Genomic DNA, 12084 nt, shown 5'->3' with positions numbered 1-12084 from the left:
TTACGACTGAGCGTTGTGTATCTAAGCAAAATGAAAATGGGAAGCAACAAAAACCGGTGGCAAGCAGGGGTAGACAACAACTTCCCGCGAAAGCCTTGCTATGTCCACGCATCTCAAGAAAAGAACAAGAAACTGCACAATCCGCACGCGCGCGCAGAGTATCATGGCGCTAAGGTTCATATCAGCCACCACGCCTCTCAATATCGTCCGTCAATCCGTATCCCTCTCGATCCATGTACCAGGACGCCGACAAAAAGTCAAAAAGGTGCTGTACACAGTCGCTGTCTGTAAAACGTGATGCTCGTAAAAGAGGTCTTATACAGTGCCTCGAAGTCTTTGCTTGCGTGCTAACCAGTCACCAAGCATGTTATCAAGTTGCTGTTGTATGTCAGCGAAGGAAACCTCTACATCCCAAAGACCGTGCTTACCGTTGTGATTTCCGCCAACTTGGCGTTTTGTTCGCGGAATAGGGAGCCTGCGACCGGGTGCTCCGGCCCAGCAGGCGCCACATCGCTCTTGTCGTATACCACGACCAACATGTCTCGGATGTCCGAGCTCGAATCGAAAAAGGCCCGAAGCTTTGCGTCGTTCCAGCTGCTGCCAGTGGTGCTTCCGCCCGTCGATGTCGAACTCGCCGTCATTGAGTCTTGCGCGCGATGTCTGCCTGCCTCCTCGGCTTCGATGAGCTCCGGCGACGGTGACGTCGAGTGTCCCTCCTGACTTGACGTGTCCACCATGAGCGCAGGTGGGTTGCTTGCCGTCACCGGAGAGACTTGCACAGGCGACTCGGAAAGGCGGTCCTTTTCTCGTTCCGCAGCAGCGGGCTGAGGTTGAGCTTGTTGAGGCTGCGTTGGGGTGACGGTTTTGTCCGTCTGAGCGCTCGAGCCGCTCTGGGTGCTCAGGTAGCTGTCAGGGAACGCTCCAGGCAACGGTCGGGCCAGCTTCTCCTCCTTTGTTATCTGCTCGGCCTGCTGCTGCACCGGCGGTTCGGCAGCGGCGGCGGCGGCGGCGGCGGCAGGTTCGACCTCCTCGCCAGAAGAAGAATCAAAGTCGTCAAGCTCCACTCGTGACTTGGCCTTTGTGACCTTTTGCGGCTTGTCACTGCCACCGCTCCGCGAAGGAATGATCTTGGAGAGCGACGACTTTTCTTGTGGCGGCGGCGATCGAGTTGTCTCGGGGGACTTGATCCGTTGCTGTTGAGCTACGGCGTCTGGGTCCGACGAGTCGTCCTCGACAATACGCATAGAGGCGGGTGGTACGTTCGAGACGTTGTTGGGTCGTCCTTCAGTCGAGATGAAATCCGACAGTTCCCGGGTGGCAGATTTTTGAGGCGTAGCGGCCCCGGTCTTCCTCGACGGTGACGGTTCCACCCTTGGCTGTTGCTTCTGGAGCTTGCTCGGGTTCCGTTGCGGACCATCCCCTCTCGGCGACAATGGCTCCTTGATCTCCTCCTCCTCGCGATCTTGGGATTCTGTGACAATGTCCATCGATCTCTTGCCGAAAGACTCGTCGTCGTCATCGGTAGATTTCTTCTTGTCCTTACGCGAGAAGAAACTCCGAATCGTGCTCGTCTTCTTCTCCTTCTCTTTCTTGTCCTTCTTCTTCTTATCCTCCTTCTTGTCCGGCTGCAGCTCCTTGTCAATCTTATCCAGGCTCGGCCGCTGCTTGACCTGAACACTCTCCGTGGTCGATGGCCGCGAGCCACTATCATCGCGAAGCAAGTTAGGCGTGAGGGTGATTTTCTTTGTCTCAACTGTTTCGTCCTTGAAGAAAGAGTCGGTGTTCCTGACGGTGCCATTTCGTGACCGGCTGGGACCCTCAGGCTTCTCGAATATTTCGCCGCTATCGCGTTTCGGATCGTCTGCCAGAGAATCATCCGGCTTTGCGGAATCCACGACCTTGATCTCATTTGTTGTCCGAGGCTTCAAAGGCTCCACCTTGGCTGTATCATCATCCATCTTCTCTTCAGACGATTGCTGTGCTGTCGACTGTTGCTGTTGCTGCTGCTGTTGTTGCTGCTGGGCACCCTGCTGCTGGGAAAGGAGTTCATCCACATCCTCCTCGTCAGAAGAATAGTCGTAGTCTGAGTAGTCGACGAAGGTCGGGGCGGCGAATGCGACCGTTTTCTTCTTCTTCCTCAGAGCTGTCTTGAACGTGCTCTTGGACTTTTCTCCAGCCTGATCTCCAAGCATTGTGGCAGAAAGCTGATCTAGGTCAGAAAGGTTCATCTCTTCCGTGGAGGGAGCGACTACGTCAATGTTCCTGTGCTTGTTCAAGCGCGCCAGCCTCTCTGTTGGCGTTTCAATGTGTTCAGCTGGCAAGTAGCCTATTTCACGTTAGAAAAGACATTGTCAGACAAAAGCGGCGGTTGGGTGAGAGAGAGAGAGGACCGTACCGATGCTGCTGTCTTTGACCACGCGCACCAGCCACCAGTAACTGTTGCTGTCGTCGAGCAACACCATGGTGTCGCCTTTGGTGGCATTTGCTTGGCCTTCGACGGTCGCGACGAAGGTGTGTAACGCGTAGACGAATTCGAAATCGATGTCCTCTGCTTCGTGTAAGCACTCGTAGCCCCAGCCACAGACGGTGTATCTGGAATCATCAGGAAGGGAAACATCGTCATCATCATCGTCATCATCATCATGAATCGAGGGTTGGTAGGGAATCGTAAGCGGGATGCCGTTGTCGTCTAGTCCACCAATCGCCTCATCTCTTTCTGCCCTCTCCATTTCGGCACGCCGCTGCGCAAAGTCCTCGTGGTCTGATTCTTCGAACTTGCGGAGCCGAAGCGGGTGAACAACAATCGGACCATGCTGTGCCACGCCCTCAAGACCGAACTTTGCTTCGTGACTTGCGTCATTGACGCTGTACCGTTCCCAGTCGTCGCATCGCCTGTCGCAGTATTCGTCGCGGTACTGTTCGTGGCTGTGAAACTCGACGTTGTACTGGTTGCCGGGTGGGTCATTGGCGTAATAGTCGTCGGTGTGTTGCTTGTCGTACCATTCATCGTGCGGTTCGCCGTATCGGTCGTCGTCGTCGTCGTCGTCGTCGTCGTTCGTATGTCGACCCTATCCGGTATACTCACCACGAAGATGATGACGGCCAATCGAACGAGCAGAAGCCTTGCTATGCTGCCATGAAGGAAATACGGGTGTATAACTGATGGGCTCGATATAGGGAGAAGAGGACCTTGCCTCGCTAAAAACAGGAGAAATGGGGGAGGCGCAGTCTCTCCTGACCGGTAGAGAATCGATGCGCCGCGGCCATTGTTGGTAAGGCAGAATCGAAGGGTACCCACCATCTTCAATTGAGGGCGAACTCGAAATCTTGTCCATCATGTCGTCGTCGTCCAGGTCGTCGTCCGAGTCGTCCATGTTGCCGTCGTCCGAGTTTGACGCACCTCCGTTCTGCGCGACAGCCAAGGCGTCTTGCTGCTGTTGTTTTTTGCTTGCGTCGTCCATGGCGGCAGTGGTGAGCTTCCTGGAGACGTTTCCGGCAAGATCGTCCGAGTCTGAAATGTCGTCGTCGTTGTCGGCGCCGTGATTTGTCCAAGACTGCGTCGGGCTGCGTGCTTGGTCCTCGGCGGATTCTTGAGCAACCTCTCGAAGAGTCTCGGCCTGATGGGGGCCCAGGGCGCCAGTCGTTCTGGAAGTGTGGTCTTTCGCCGACGGTGCGTCGGGATCTTGGAGGTCGATCGTGTCTGAAATGCGGGAAGAAAAAAGGGTAGGTCAGCGTAACGTGCCAAACAGAGGAGGCGAGCAGTTGAGTAATGCTTTCTCTCTCTCTCTCTCTCTCTCTCGTCTTTATTCTTCTCTTCTCTTCAGTTCAGGGGGGAGGGGGGATAGAATTCTGCAAGATTGATCGGCTGCGGTTCCAGCCGTTAAAGCAAGACGGGTTCAGACTAAAGCTCAGACACAGAAGAACCAGCCAGGGCCAATTGGGAAAAGGGGGGGAGGTTATGTTTGGGGTGCCGAATAGTGCGTTGCGCCAGTAGGAATGGATGTCGGCGCGGGTGTTTTGGGTGGCATAAAACTTACCAGCGCGAATAATGTGAGGTCTCGTCATGTTGGATAAATGGTCATGGGCCGGCACACAGCACAGCCAGACAAGACGTCGAGAGGGTTGCCAAAGGTGCGACGGGGCGGCTTCCCGGGTCGTGAGGGTCGTGAGGGTCGGTATGTGGGATTTGTTCTTTTGTGTGCAATGTAATACAGTGCAGAGTATCCGTAGAGCAGAGCAAAGCAGAGCAGGGCGGTTCGTCGTCGGCAGGTCTCGGCATGGATTATTTTGGTTGCGCTTGGCCTGTAGCCCCTTCTTTGGGTGGCCCTTCAGATGGTAAAATAAGACCCTGGTCGGAAGACGACGTAGAGACGGTCCACTATTCGTGCAGTGGCATGGAGCGAGGGAGCCAAAAAGCTGGGGGGGCGTTGGGCAATTGCCAAGAAGAATGGGTCGGGCAAAGCGTGGGCTGGTCTGGAGAAGAGCGCAAAGGTTGGCGGCGTTGGATCAACTCGGACGAGGGGGGTGAGATTGCGACTCCGCTGTTTCGTCGGCTGAGCAAGGGCAACGGGGTGAGCGTGTGTCTACTTGCTATTACTTAGCAGCGGTGCGCGCTAGAGAGAGATTGTCGTCGGGTCATCCAGGGTGCGGCGTCACGGCGGGACTAGCCACGATGGGGGTTGGTGTTTTGGCTGGACTAAGCAGTCCAAGCTTCGCGGTAGAATGCGTAAATGGGGCTTGGTTGGGTAACAAGCGAAAGCGTATCCAGAGCAGCTGGAACCTCCTCACAATGGCTTTCGAAAGTGTTGGTGGCCCGCTGATGCGCGCACCCGCGGGAAAAGGAGCGGCGGGGTCGTGGTTGTAATTGTGTGTCGTGTGTGTCAGGCCAAGGATCAAGGCGTTGTTGTCGTGACAGGCCAGGGACGGTAACACTTTGGTGTCGATGAAGGAGGACGGGGGGAGGGAGGGAGGGAGGGAGGAAGGGAAGGGGTAGTTGATTTGGTTTAGATGGCTTGCTGGGCTGAGCTGGGCTGGAACTGGACTGGCAAGGAGCCGGGCTATGAATAGAACAGGGAACGGCGCAGTTGGTGAAGAAGGAGAGGCGAATGAATCGTTGGCAGAAGAAAAGTATGAAGTAGTGATAATGGTAATTAATGATGGGAGGAAAGAGCGATGGGCAGGTCGAGATTGATACCAAGGGTGAATGTTGACGATATTGGATCAGTCCAGTTTTTTTGTCTTTCTCTTTCGTTTATCTTTCTTCCTTGACGAAGAATTAAGGGTGTATCGAGTGTTCCAACGCTGCCCAAGACTTGGTTCGGTAACGTCAAAAACAAGCGAAAGGGGAGAAGAAAAAATGAGGAAGGAATGGGAGGGTGTGCGTGGGTGGTGGAAAAGTGAACAGCGTGTACCTACGTACCTAGGTAGAGGTCAGTAGAGGTAGGTAGGTCATGCGGGAGGTGTCAACCCCAAAAGCGTGTTGTGTGTTGCGTACCTATTGTGTATATTTGTGTGCAGGCAGTACCCAAACATCTACGTGTTTGTGTGCGCGCGAGTATGACGGAGCAGCAGGTCGTCGGCGCTCGCTGGTTGGCCGGAGCCCCTTTGCTGTGCTGCCGCCGCTAAACCAGCTTAGAATCTAAGTTCATGTGCGAGACGACACTGTAGGCGGTTGATGGCTGATTACTCTCAGTCTCTTAGTCTCTTAGCTGCGGCTGTTGTGTCCGTCAAGCACGCGCGCATCCAGCAGGTGTGTGTGCCACTTTCTCAGGGAGAACGCATATAGATAGGTAGGAGACTAGCATGCCGCAGCCCAATCCCCTCTCGTGTCGTGTCTCGCTCTCGAACAAGCTGGGAACCTGAAAAGCCTCGGGAGCAATGAAGGAGCTTCCCGTAAATTTCATCTTGAATGCTCCATCTATGCCGGGGGTTGATTGACTTGAAACAACTGGGATTCGACAAGGGCCAGTTAGTATCTCCCCGCTTGAGGCAGTCCTCTTCCAAAACTCCTATTGAATTGTCTTGTGTCTGTCGCCTCCTTCTCCCTTCCTCTTTCAATTCTCCTTTTTGTGGGGGTTTTCTTCTTAGCTTGATACTGCTGCTCCTCATTCCTTTCCTTTTCCTCGTTGCCGAAGCTGCTCGCTCGGAATACACGCCCTCCATCTCAACTTCTCATTGATGCTCCGTAGTCCGTTCGCCAGTAACACGCCGGGGACGGCACTCCGTTACCCGTTATCGGAGCCCAGGTATCTTAGTCATATCCCCTGCACCGGGAGGCTACTTCCTCATGTTAAAGCAGGGCCCCGCCCGGTCCGTGGGTCACTGAGAAAACGGCCGATTCGCATTGGCCAACCCCTGCAGGATTTACATTGACCGCCCGGAACCGTCATAGTGCTGTGCTTGCCAGCAACATCCAGCAACAACCAGCAACACCCAGCAACACCCAGCAGCACACGACACGATGCACGATGGGCGAGATCGACGCGTACCTTGCTACGTCCGGCTGCTGCAGAGTGGGTAGCATCAATTCGAGTTTATCCACATTCGTCGTGATTTCTTCCCCTTCCATTTTCGCATAGTCCACCAGAATGTCGTCCGGATTCAGGTAACGACTCTCAACTCCCACCGATGCCGATGTACGAAGCACATGCAAACAACACGCCTTCGCCATGCCTTGCCGCTACCTCAAACTCGCTGCCTCCAGGGATCGACCCGGCCCCACTGAACTTCCGGCTCGGTCACCTCGGCGCATGACGAACAGCCAATGTACACAACAAAACAGACAGACAAACAAATAGACAGATAGGCATGCGAGCCTTCAGTGATCGATCGCCCAACGTTCCCAGTGAGCATGTCGACTCCTCCTATCCCGTTTCCGGCGATCAGCATCGGAAGCCAAAAGAGCCTCTGGGGCCTCTTATACTCTATTATACATAGGCCAGTCCTCTTGCGTCGATAACCCCATCAGCGTGACTTAACCTTCTCTCGACCTATTCTCTGGGCCAACCGCGTTTCAACAGCAAACCGGCCTCTGCCATCATCTGCAGCGCGTCGAAGCGGCTGGCCCGTTTCGTCGTCGCTGCTCGCCTCAAACGCTGCGTCCCCCTCCCCCTCCCCTCAGTTCCCCGTTCGTTCGCAAACGGCGCCGTCGACCTCAGCCGCCGCGGCCTTGGACCCATGGCGTCCGGCGGCGCCGCCCCCGTGGCTTGTTCAGCTCTGCTAGAGCCCTTAAGCTCGGAGCTTCGTGTCCCGCCAAGGGATCCGCACGCCGAGCAAAGAATTCAAGGTAATCATCACGGCATGCCAGCTGTTTTTGCAAGCCCATACTGTCGACGGCATCTCTCCCAGACGCCCCCTGCTTGCAATTGAACCCCCCCCCCCCCCCCCCCCCCAGACAGAGTCTTGTCGCTCCCGCACCCATCATCACGCCGTACGATCGGTTCCCATCGACCGCGGTCCTGACAGCAGGGACACGCCCTTGCAAGTTGCCGGCAACCCGTGCGGTTGTGCAGTTCCCCGGAAGCTTGCTGAGCACGCGCCAGTGCTCGCGCAATCGCACTTTACAGCCGCGGATCAAAGTCAATTGCGCTGCCAAAAGGCAGGTAGGTCAGACGTGGAATTGGGTGTTGAGAGGAGAACCTCGTCTGAAACTCTGCCCTTTTTGGGAACCGAGGCCCTGGGGCTGCTGGCGCGACGCATCTTGCTTGCTTCTGCTCGTCTGTGCTCTCGCCCCCCTACCGACGAAGTACGGCCCAGATGCCTTTCTTTCCTCTCCAGTGGCATCAGTCGGCATCTCGAGCTATCGGTCATCTGATACTCGGTCGACTAATGATTCGGTGATGAAAGTATTGTAATCCTAACGCTGCTACGATGACTCATAGAATATGCGGTACCGTAAGATAGACTCCCTAAGCTCGGCATCCTCTGCCCCCTTGCTGGAGACGCAAATCTGATTGTCCCAAGGCAAGAAAATTCTTCGTCGGGTCCAGGTCCTTCCTCCCTGGAAGCGGGAGTGCCTGACTAACTGCGAATATTGGCTCACCCGTGCATGCCAGTGTCTCACCGACCCATATTCTTGTGACTGGCTGATATGTTGTGCTCAGGGGCAGGATTGGCAGGCCGTGTCTCCCTGCGCCGTGTCTCTCGGTGCCGAGACATGACTTCTCACATTATTGGTCAGCGAGAGAGGCATATGCTGGATGGCCGACTGTTTGGAAACGAACTCATCATGATACGTGGGATTATCTGGTCGAGTCATTAACATCTCGAGGAACTGCGTCGATGTGTGCCCCAAAGTCTGCTTCATTCTCGTTCAGACCTGCCACGCATCCTCCCCCCCCCCCCAAAGGTAGCTGCAGGCACTCATCGCAGATCGTCCGAAAATATCCGACCTGCATCCCCTGGCAGGATTCGGTGAAGACGACGTCGGCTTTGGGCTTCCCACCCCAGGCATGTCGTGTCGGCCGTCAGTACCTGTGTGAGGGTTGCCACGCTCACGCCACATGAGACCAGAGCGCAAACTCGGCATTGCCAGAGGGTAACACGGATTCATGCTCAGCATGCCCGGCCCCAACTGCCCCCAACCCATGGATATCAACGACGGGCGCAGCCTGGCCAAGAGAGGTCGGCATAGATGGGACACGACGCCTCGTTCTCTGACTCGCAAAGATTTCTCTGGGTTGTGATGTCCGTTTCTTCATCGTGTCTATATTGAGAAAGGTAGCGGCGTGCCTTCCTGCATGTGTCGGCGTCTCGTGATGGCGTCGTCGCCGAAAAGGACATTGGCGCGTACATGGCCACGATACGGCGATGATAACCAGGAGTCGACCTCAGAGAAAAACATGGTTCACGCCTGTCGTATGTGATCTGTATTGTGTGTGATGGATTCCAGGGCCCATTGTCGACAATACAAATAGGATGGAGACGGGCAAGCAGTTGTCGGGAGAGGAGAGGGGGGGGCGTCTTGAGAAATGAGCTCCTCCAGTCGGCTGTCCACTCTGGGATTACCTGCCTTACATTATGGTGCACAAAAATTGGCCACGACAGCGGGCAGCGGACGGCCTTGTATGGGCCGTGTAGGGAGCAGCTAGAACATGATGTGTCCGAAATCCCCTCGGCCTCGGCCACGAGCCGATATTTTGCCAGGATGTTTGAAGCCTGCATGGAATTGCTTATCTGATGCCCCCCCCCCCCCCCCCCCCCTTCCTAGATCACGAAATGGATGAGATATCACACGCGTTGGGGGAAACGGGTGACGTTTACAAGGATGAGACAATTCCTGCTTGAAGAATCAGCCACAGAGCATAGCCAGTAGCGAATGACTCTAGAATATGCGTTGAAATTCCTTAGTTGACGATGAAACTTAGAAACATCACCTTGTTCGATTTCACAGAGCATTCGTTTTCCTTGGGGACTGCATGATGTGTTTGTTCCCTCAAGTCTCTGCCAGAATATAAACATCATCTTCTTCAACATCTTTTCTCGATCAAGTCGACAATTTGACCCCGTACAGGAATGCTGACTGGTGTAGATATATCGGTGGCTTCTGTCCATTCTGTCCCTCTTCTCTTCCACCCAGATAGGCCAAGACTCCCTGCCATCGAAATTGTCAACCACGTAACACCTCCGAGGACAGTATCCATAGGCGTGGGGTATGTGATTCGTCAATGGTTCAGAGGGCTTCGTCGACCCTCACCAGCCTTCTCCCCTGTGGGAAACAAAGAGGATCAACATAAAAGACCCAGACAGTGTAAACGATGTTTTGGTTTACGGCACAACTCCTCCGGGGTTTCGTCGTCGATTCGTTACCGAAGCTGATGAGGGTGATGACAAGCCCAAACAAGGCACTTCGGCATTAGCAGCTCTCTAAAGACTCGCATCGAAAAGGAATGACTACCGTCCCAAAAGTCTAGGTTACCTGCCATCAATTTACGCAAAGACGATGAACAGAGAGGGGGCGGCGTACTCGATAACAATGCAAGGCAAGCCGCGGTGGCCGGCGCAAGAGATAGCGCACACGCGCTCTCAGATACCGTCCGAAAATGTCACCAGTCCCCCATGCCAGGCTCGCTTTTCACGTATGTTCATTGCCAGAAGAGCACCCCGTAGATAAAGAATGAGAAACCTCCTAAGAAACGAACGTGTTTGTTCGCTGCGTCAGGGGGTAATAGTACAGCGTGCTCGGTATCGTGACATGGAATGTATACACACGCTGCAATCCTATCATGCAAAAACATGCCACGCCGACTCACCGCGAACATACTTGAGAAGAAGATGGATAGGAACGGCACTTGATGTTCCGCAGGATGGGGGTCACAAAGCCAGACACTGGTGTTGGCAGGACGCAGTCGAGTTGGCAAACCACGGTAGCCGAGGCCTCAGGCCCTGTCTCTTATCATCGCCCGGTACTCGGCCAGCGAGGAGAGGTTTCCAATGGTAAAGGCATTTCCCAAAGTTTCTACCCATATCTAGCCGCTCCTCCTCGCCCTACGCAACGCTTTGCCAAACTGCTCCACAAAGTCAAAGCAGTCCACGAATGTGTTGTACAGCGGCGCAGGCGCGACCCGGATGACATTCGGCTTCCTCTCGTCTATCACGACCCCAACCTCATCGAAATATCCCATTACACAGTCAAGCAACCCATCCGCGAGCAATAAACTTAACTGCGCGCCCCGCTCCTCGGGCCGCCTCGGCGTCAGGACCCGGAACAGCGCTTTCTCGTCTTCTGGCATCGCCTCGAGCATCTTCTCGAGGTATCCGGTCAGCCGTAGGGATTTCTCCCTCAGAGGTCCGATGCCGCCGGCGGCCTCGAAGACCTCGAGCGACGCGCAAAGTGCTGTGGTATCCAGCACGCTTGGGTTGCTCAGCTGGAAGCCAGAGGCCCCGGGTGCCGGGTGGAACTTTGTCGCCATGACGAAGCGGGACGACTTGTCGTTACCCCACCACCCGGCGAGCCGGTTCACGTACCCGGTTTCGGAGTTCGGGTCCTCGACGGAGGTTGTGACGGTGGTGTGTCTCGAGTTGACGAAGGCGCCGCCGATGCACCCCGGCCCGCCGTTGATGTACTTGTACGTGCACCACGCCGCGGCGTCGACGTCCCACTCGTGCAACTTCAGGGGCACGTTGCCGACGGCATGGGCAAGGTCCCAAATGACGAGGATGGAGTGCTTGTGGGCGAAAGCGGTGATGGTCGGGATGTCGAGGAGCTGGCCGGTGTAGTACTGAATACCCGGGAGAAGAAGCAGAGCGGTGTCCGAGGCGTGACGTTCGATGGTGGAGAGGATGTGCTGGGTGGTGAGAGTCGGTCCCTGCGAGGCGGAAGGGGGCTCGATGCAGATCATAGACTTGGAAGGTGAGAGGCCGTGGTGCCTGATCTGGGTCTCTACGGCGAACTGAGCGAGTGTTAGCAACGCCCACCATTACACACCACGACTCATTTGATGGAGGAGTTGGCTCACATGGTCACTCGGAAAGGCCTTGCTCTCCAAGATGATTTTATGCCTGCCGCCTTCCTGGGGCTTATAGAAGGCCGACATGAGAAGATGCAGGTTCGCCGTCAGCGTCTGCATGACGGCGACTTCGGCAACTTGAGCACCGACAATGGGGGCCATCATCTCGGCCGCCTTCGCGTCGACGTCGAGCCATGTTGGCAACGGGGAGTCCTCGAGAGGTTTGAAGTGACCCTGGACGCCCTGAGTGGCCCAGGTCGACAGGTACTGCTGTATCCTCACGGCAGTGCGCTTGGGCTGCAAGCCGAGAGAGTTCCCACAGAGGTATGTGCACTTCTCCTGCTGGCCGGCGCTTGAGGCGGTAGAGGGTTCATCTATTGTTCCACGAGATTGTTAGCCGTTGAAGACTAGACGCATAGGACACGGAAGACACAAGGAGAGAAAGGATGATCAGTGTGTCGTCTGATGCTGGGGGCGTGGGAGGGGTTTCCAGTTGCTGACCTTTCTTGGCGAGGGTCTTGCTGGTGATGTCTTGTTTGGTCGGGATGACGAATTCGTCCCGCGTGTGCCTCAAAGCGTCCTTCTGGTCGAGGGACTCGGCGTGTGCTCTGCTCGGAGGATCCATATTTGGGGTGGG

The 12084-nt window shown here is 55.5% G+C and overlaps 2 protein-coding genes across 2 annotated transcripts; both read right to left on the bottom strand.

Annotated features, from left to right (window-relative positions):
* Window positions 1–315: 315 nt before the first annotated feature.
* On the bottom strand, window positions 316–4065 carry CH63R_01975 (SH3 domain-containing protein; the record flags this gene model as incomplete). The annotated part of the gene is made up of 5 exons (XM_018296950.1): window positions 316–378; window positions 429–2326; window positions 2396–3068; window positions 3150–3700; window positions 4038–4065. 5 exons carry the CDS (start codon window positions 4063–4065, stop codon window positions 316–318), a joined length of 3213 nt encoding a protein of 1070 aa, XP_018161766.1.
* A 6401-nt stretch (window positions 4066–10466) lies between these two features.
* On the bottom strand, window positions 10467–12072 carry CH63R_01974 (Kynureninase; the record flags this gene model as incomplete). Its single annotated transcript, XM_018296949.1, has 3 exons — window positions 10467–11390; window positions 11457–11821; window positions 11949–12072. 3 exons carry the CDS (start codon window positions 12070–12072, stop codon window positions 10467–10469), a joined length of 1413 nt encoding a protein of 470 aa, XP_018161765.1.
* Window positions 12073–12084: the final 12 nt, after the last annotated feature.

This window comes from Colletotrichum higginsianum, chromosome 2 (assembly GCF_001672515.1).
Source record: "Colletotrichum higginsianum IMI 349063 chromosome 2, whole genome shotgun sequence".
NCBI classification, from domain to species: Eukaryota; Fungi; Ascomycota; class Sordariomycetes; order Glomerellales; family Glomerellaceae; genus Colletotrichum; species Colletotrichum higginsianum.
The sequence above is the reverse complement of the archived record's forward strand: the minus strand, read 5'-3'. Positions and strand labels throughout refer to the sequence as shown.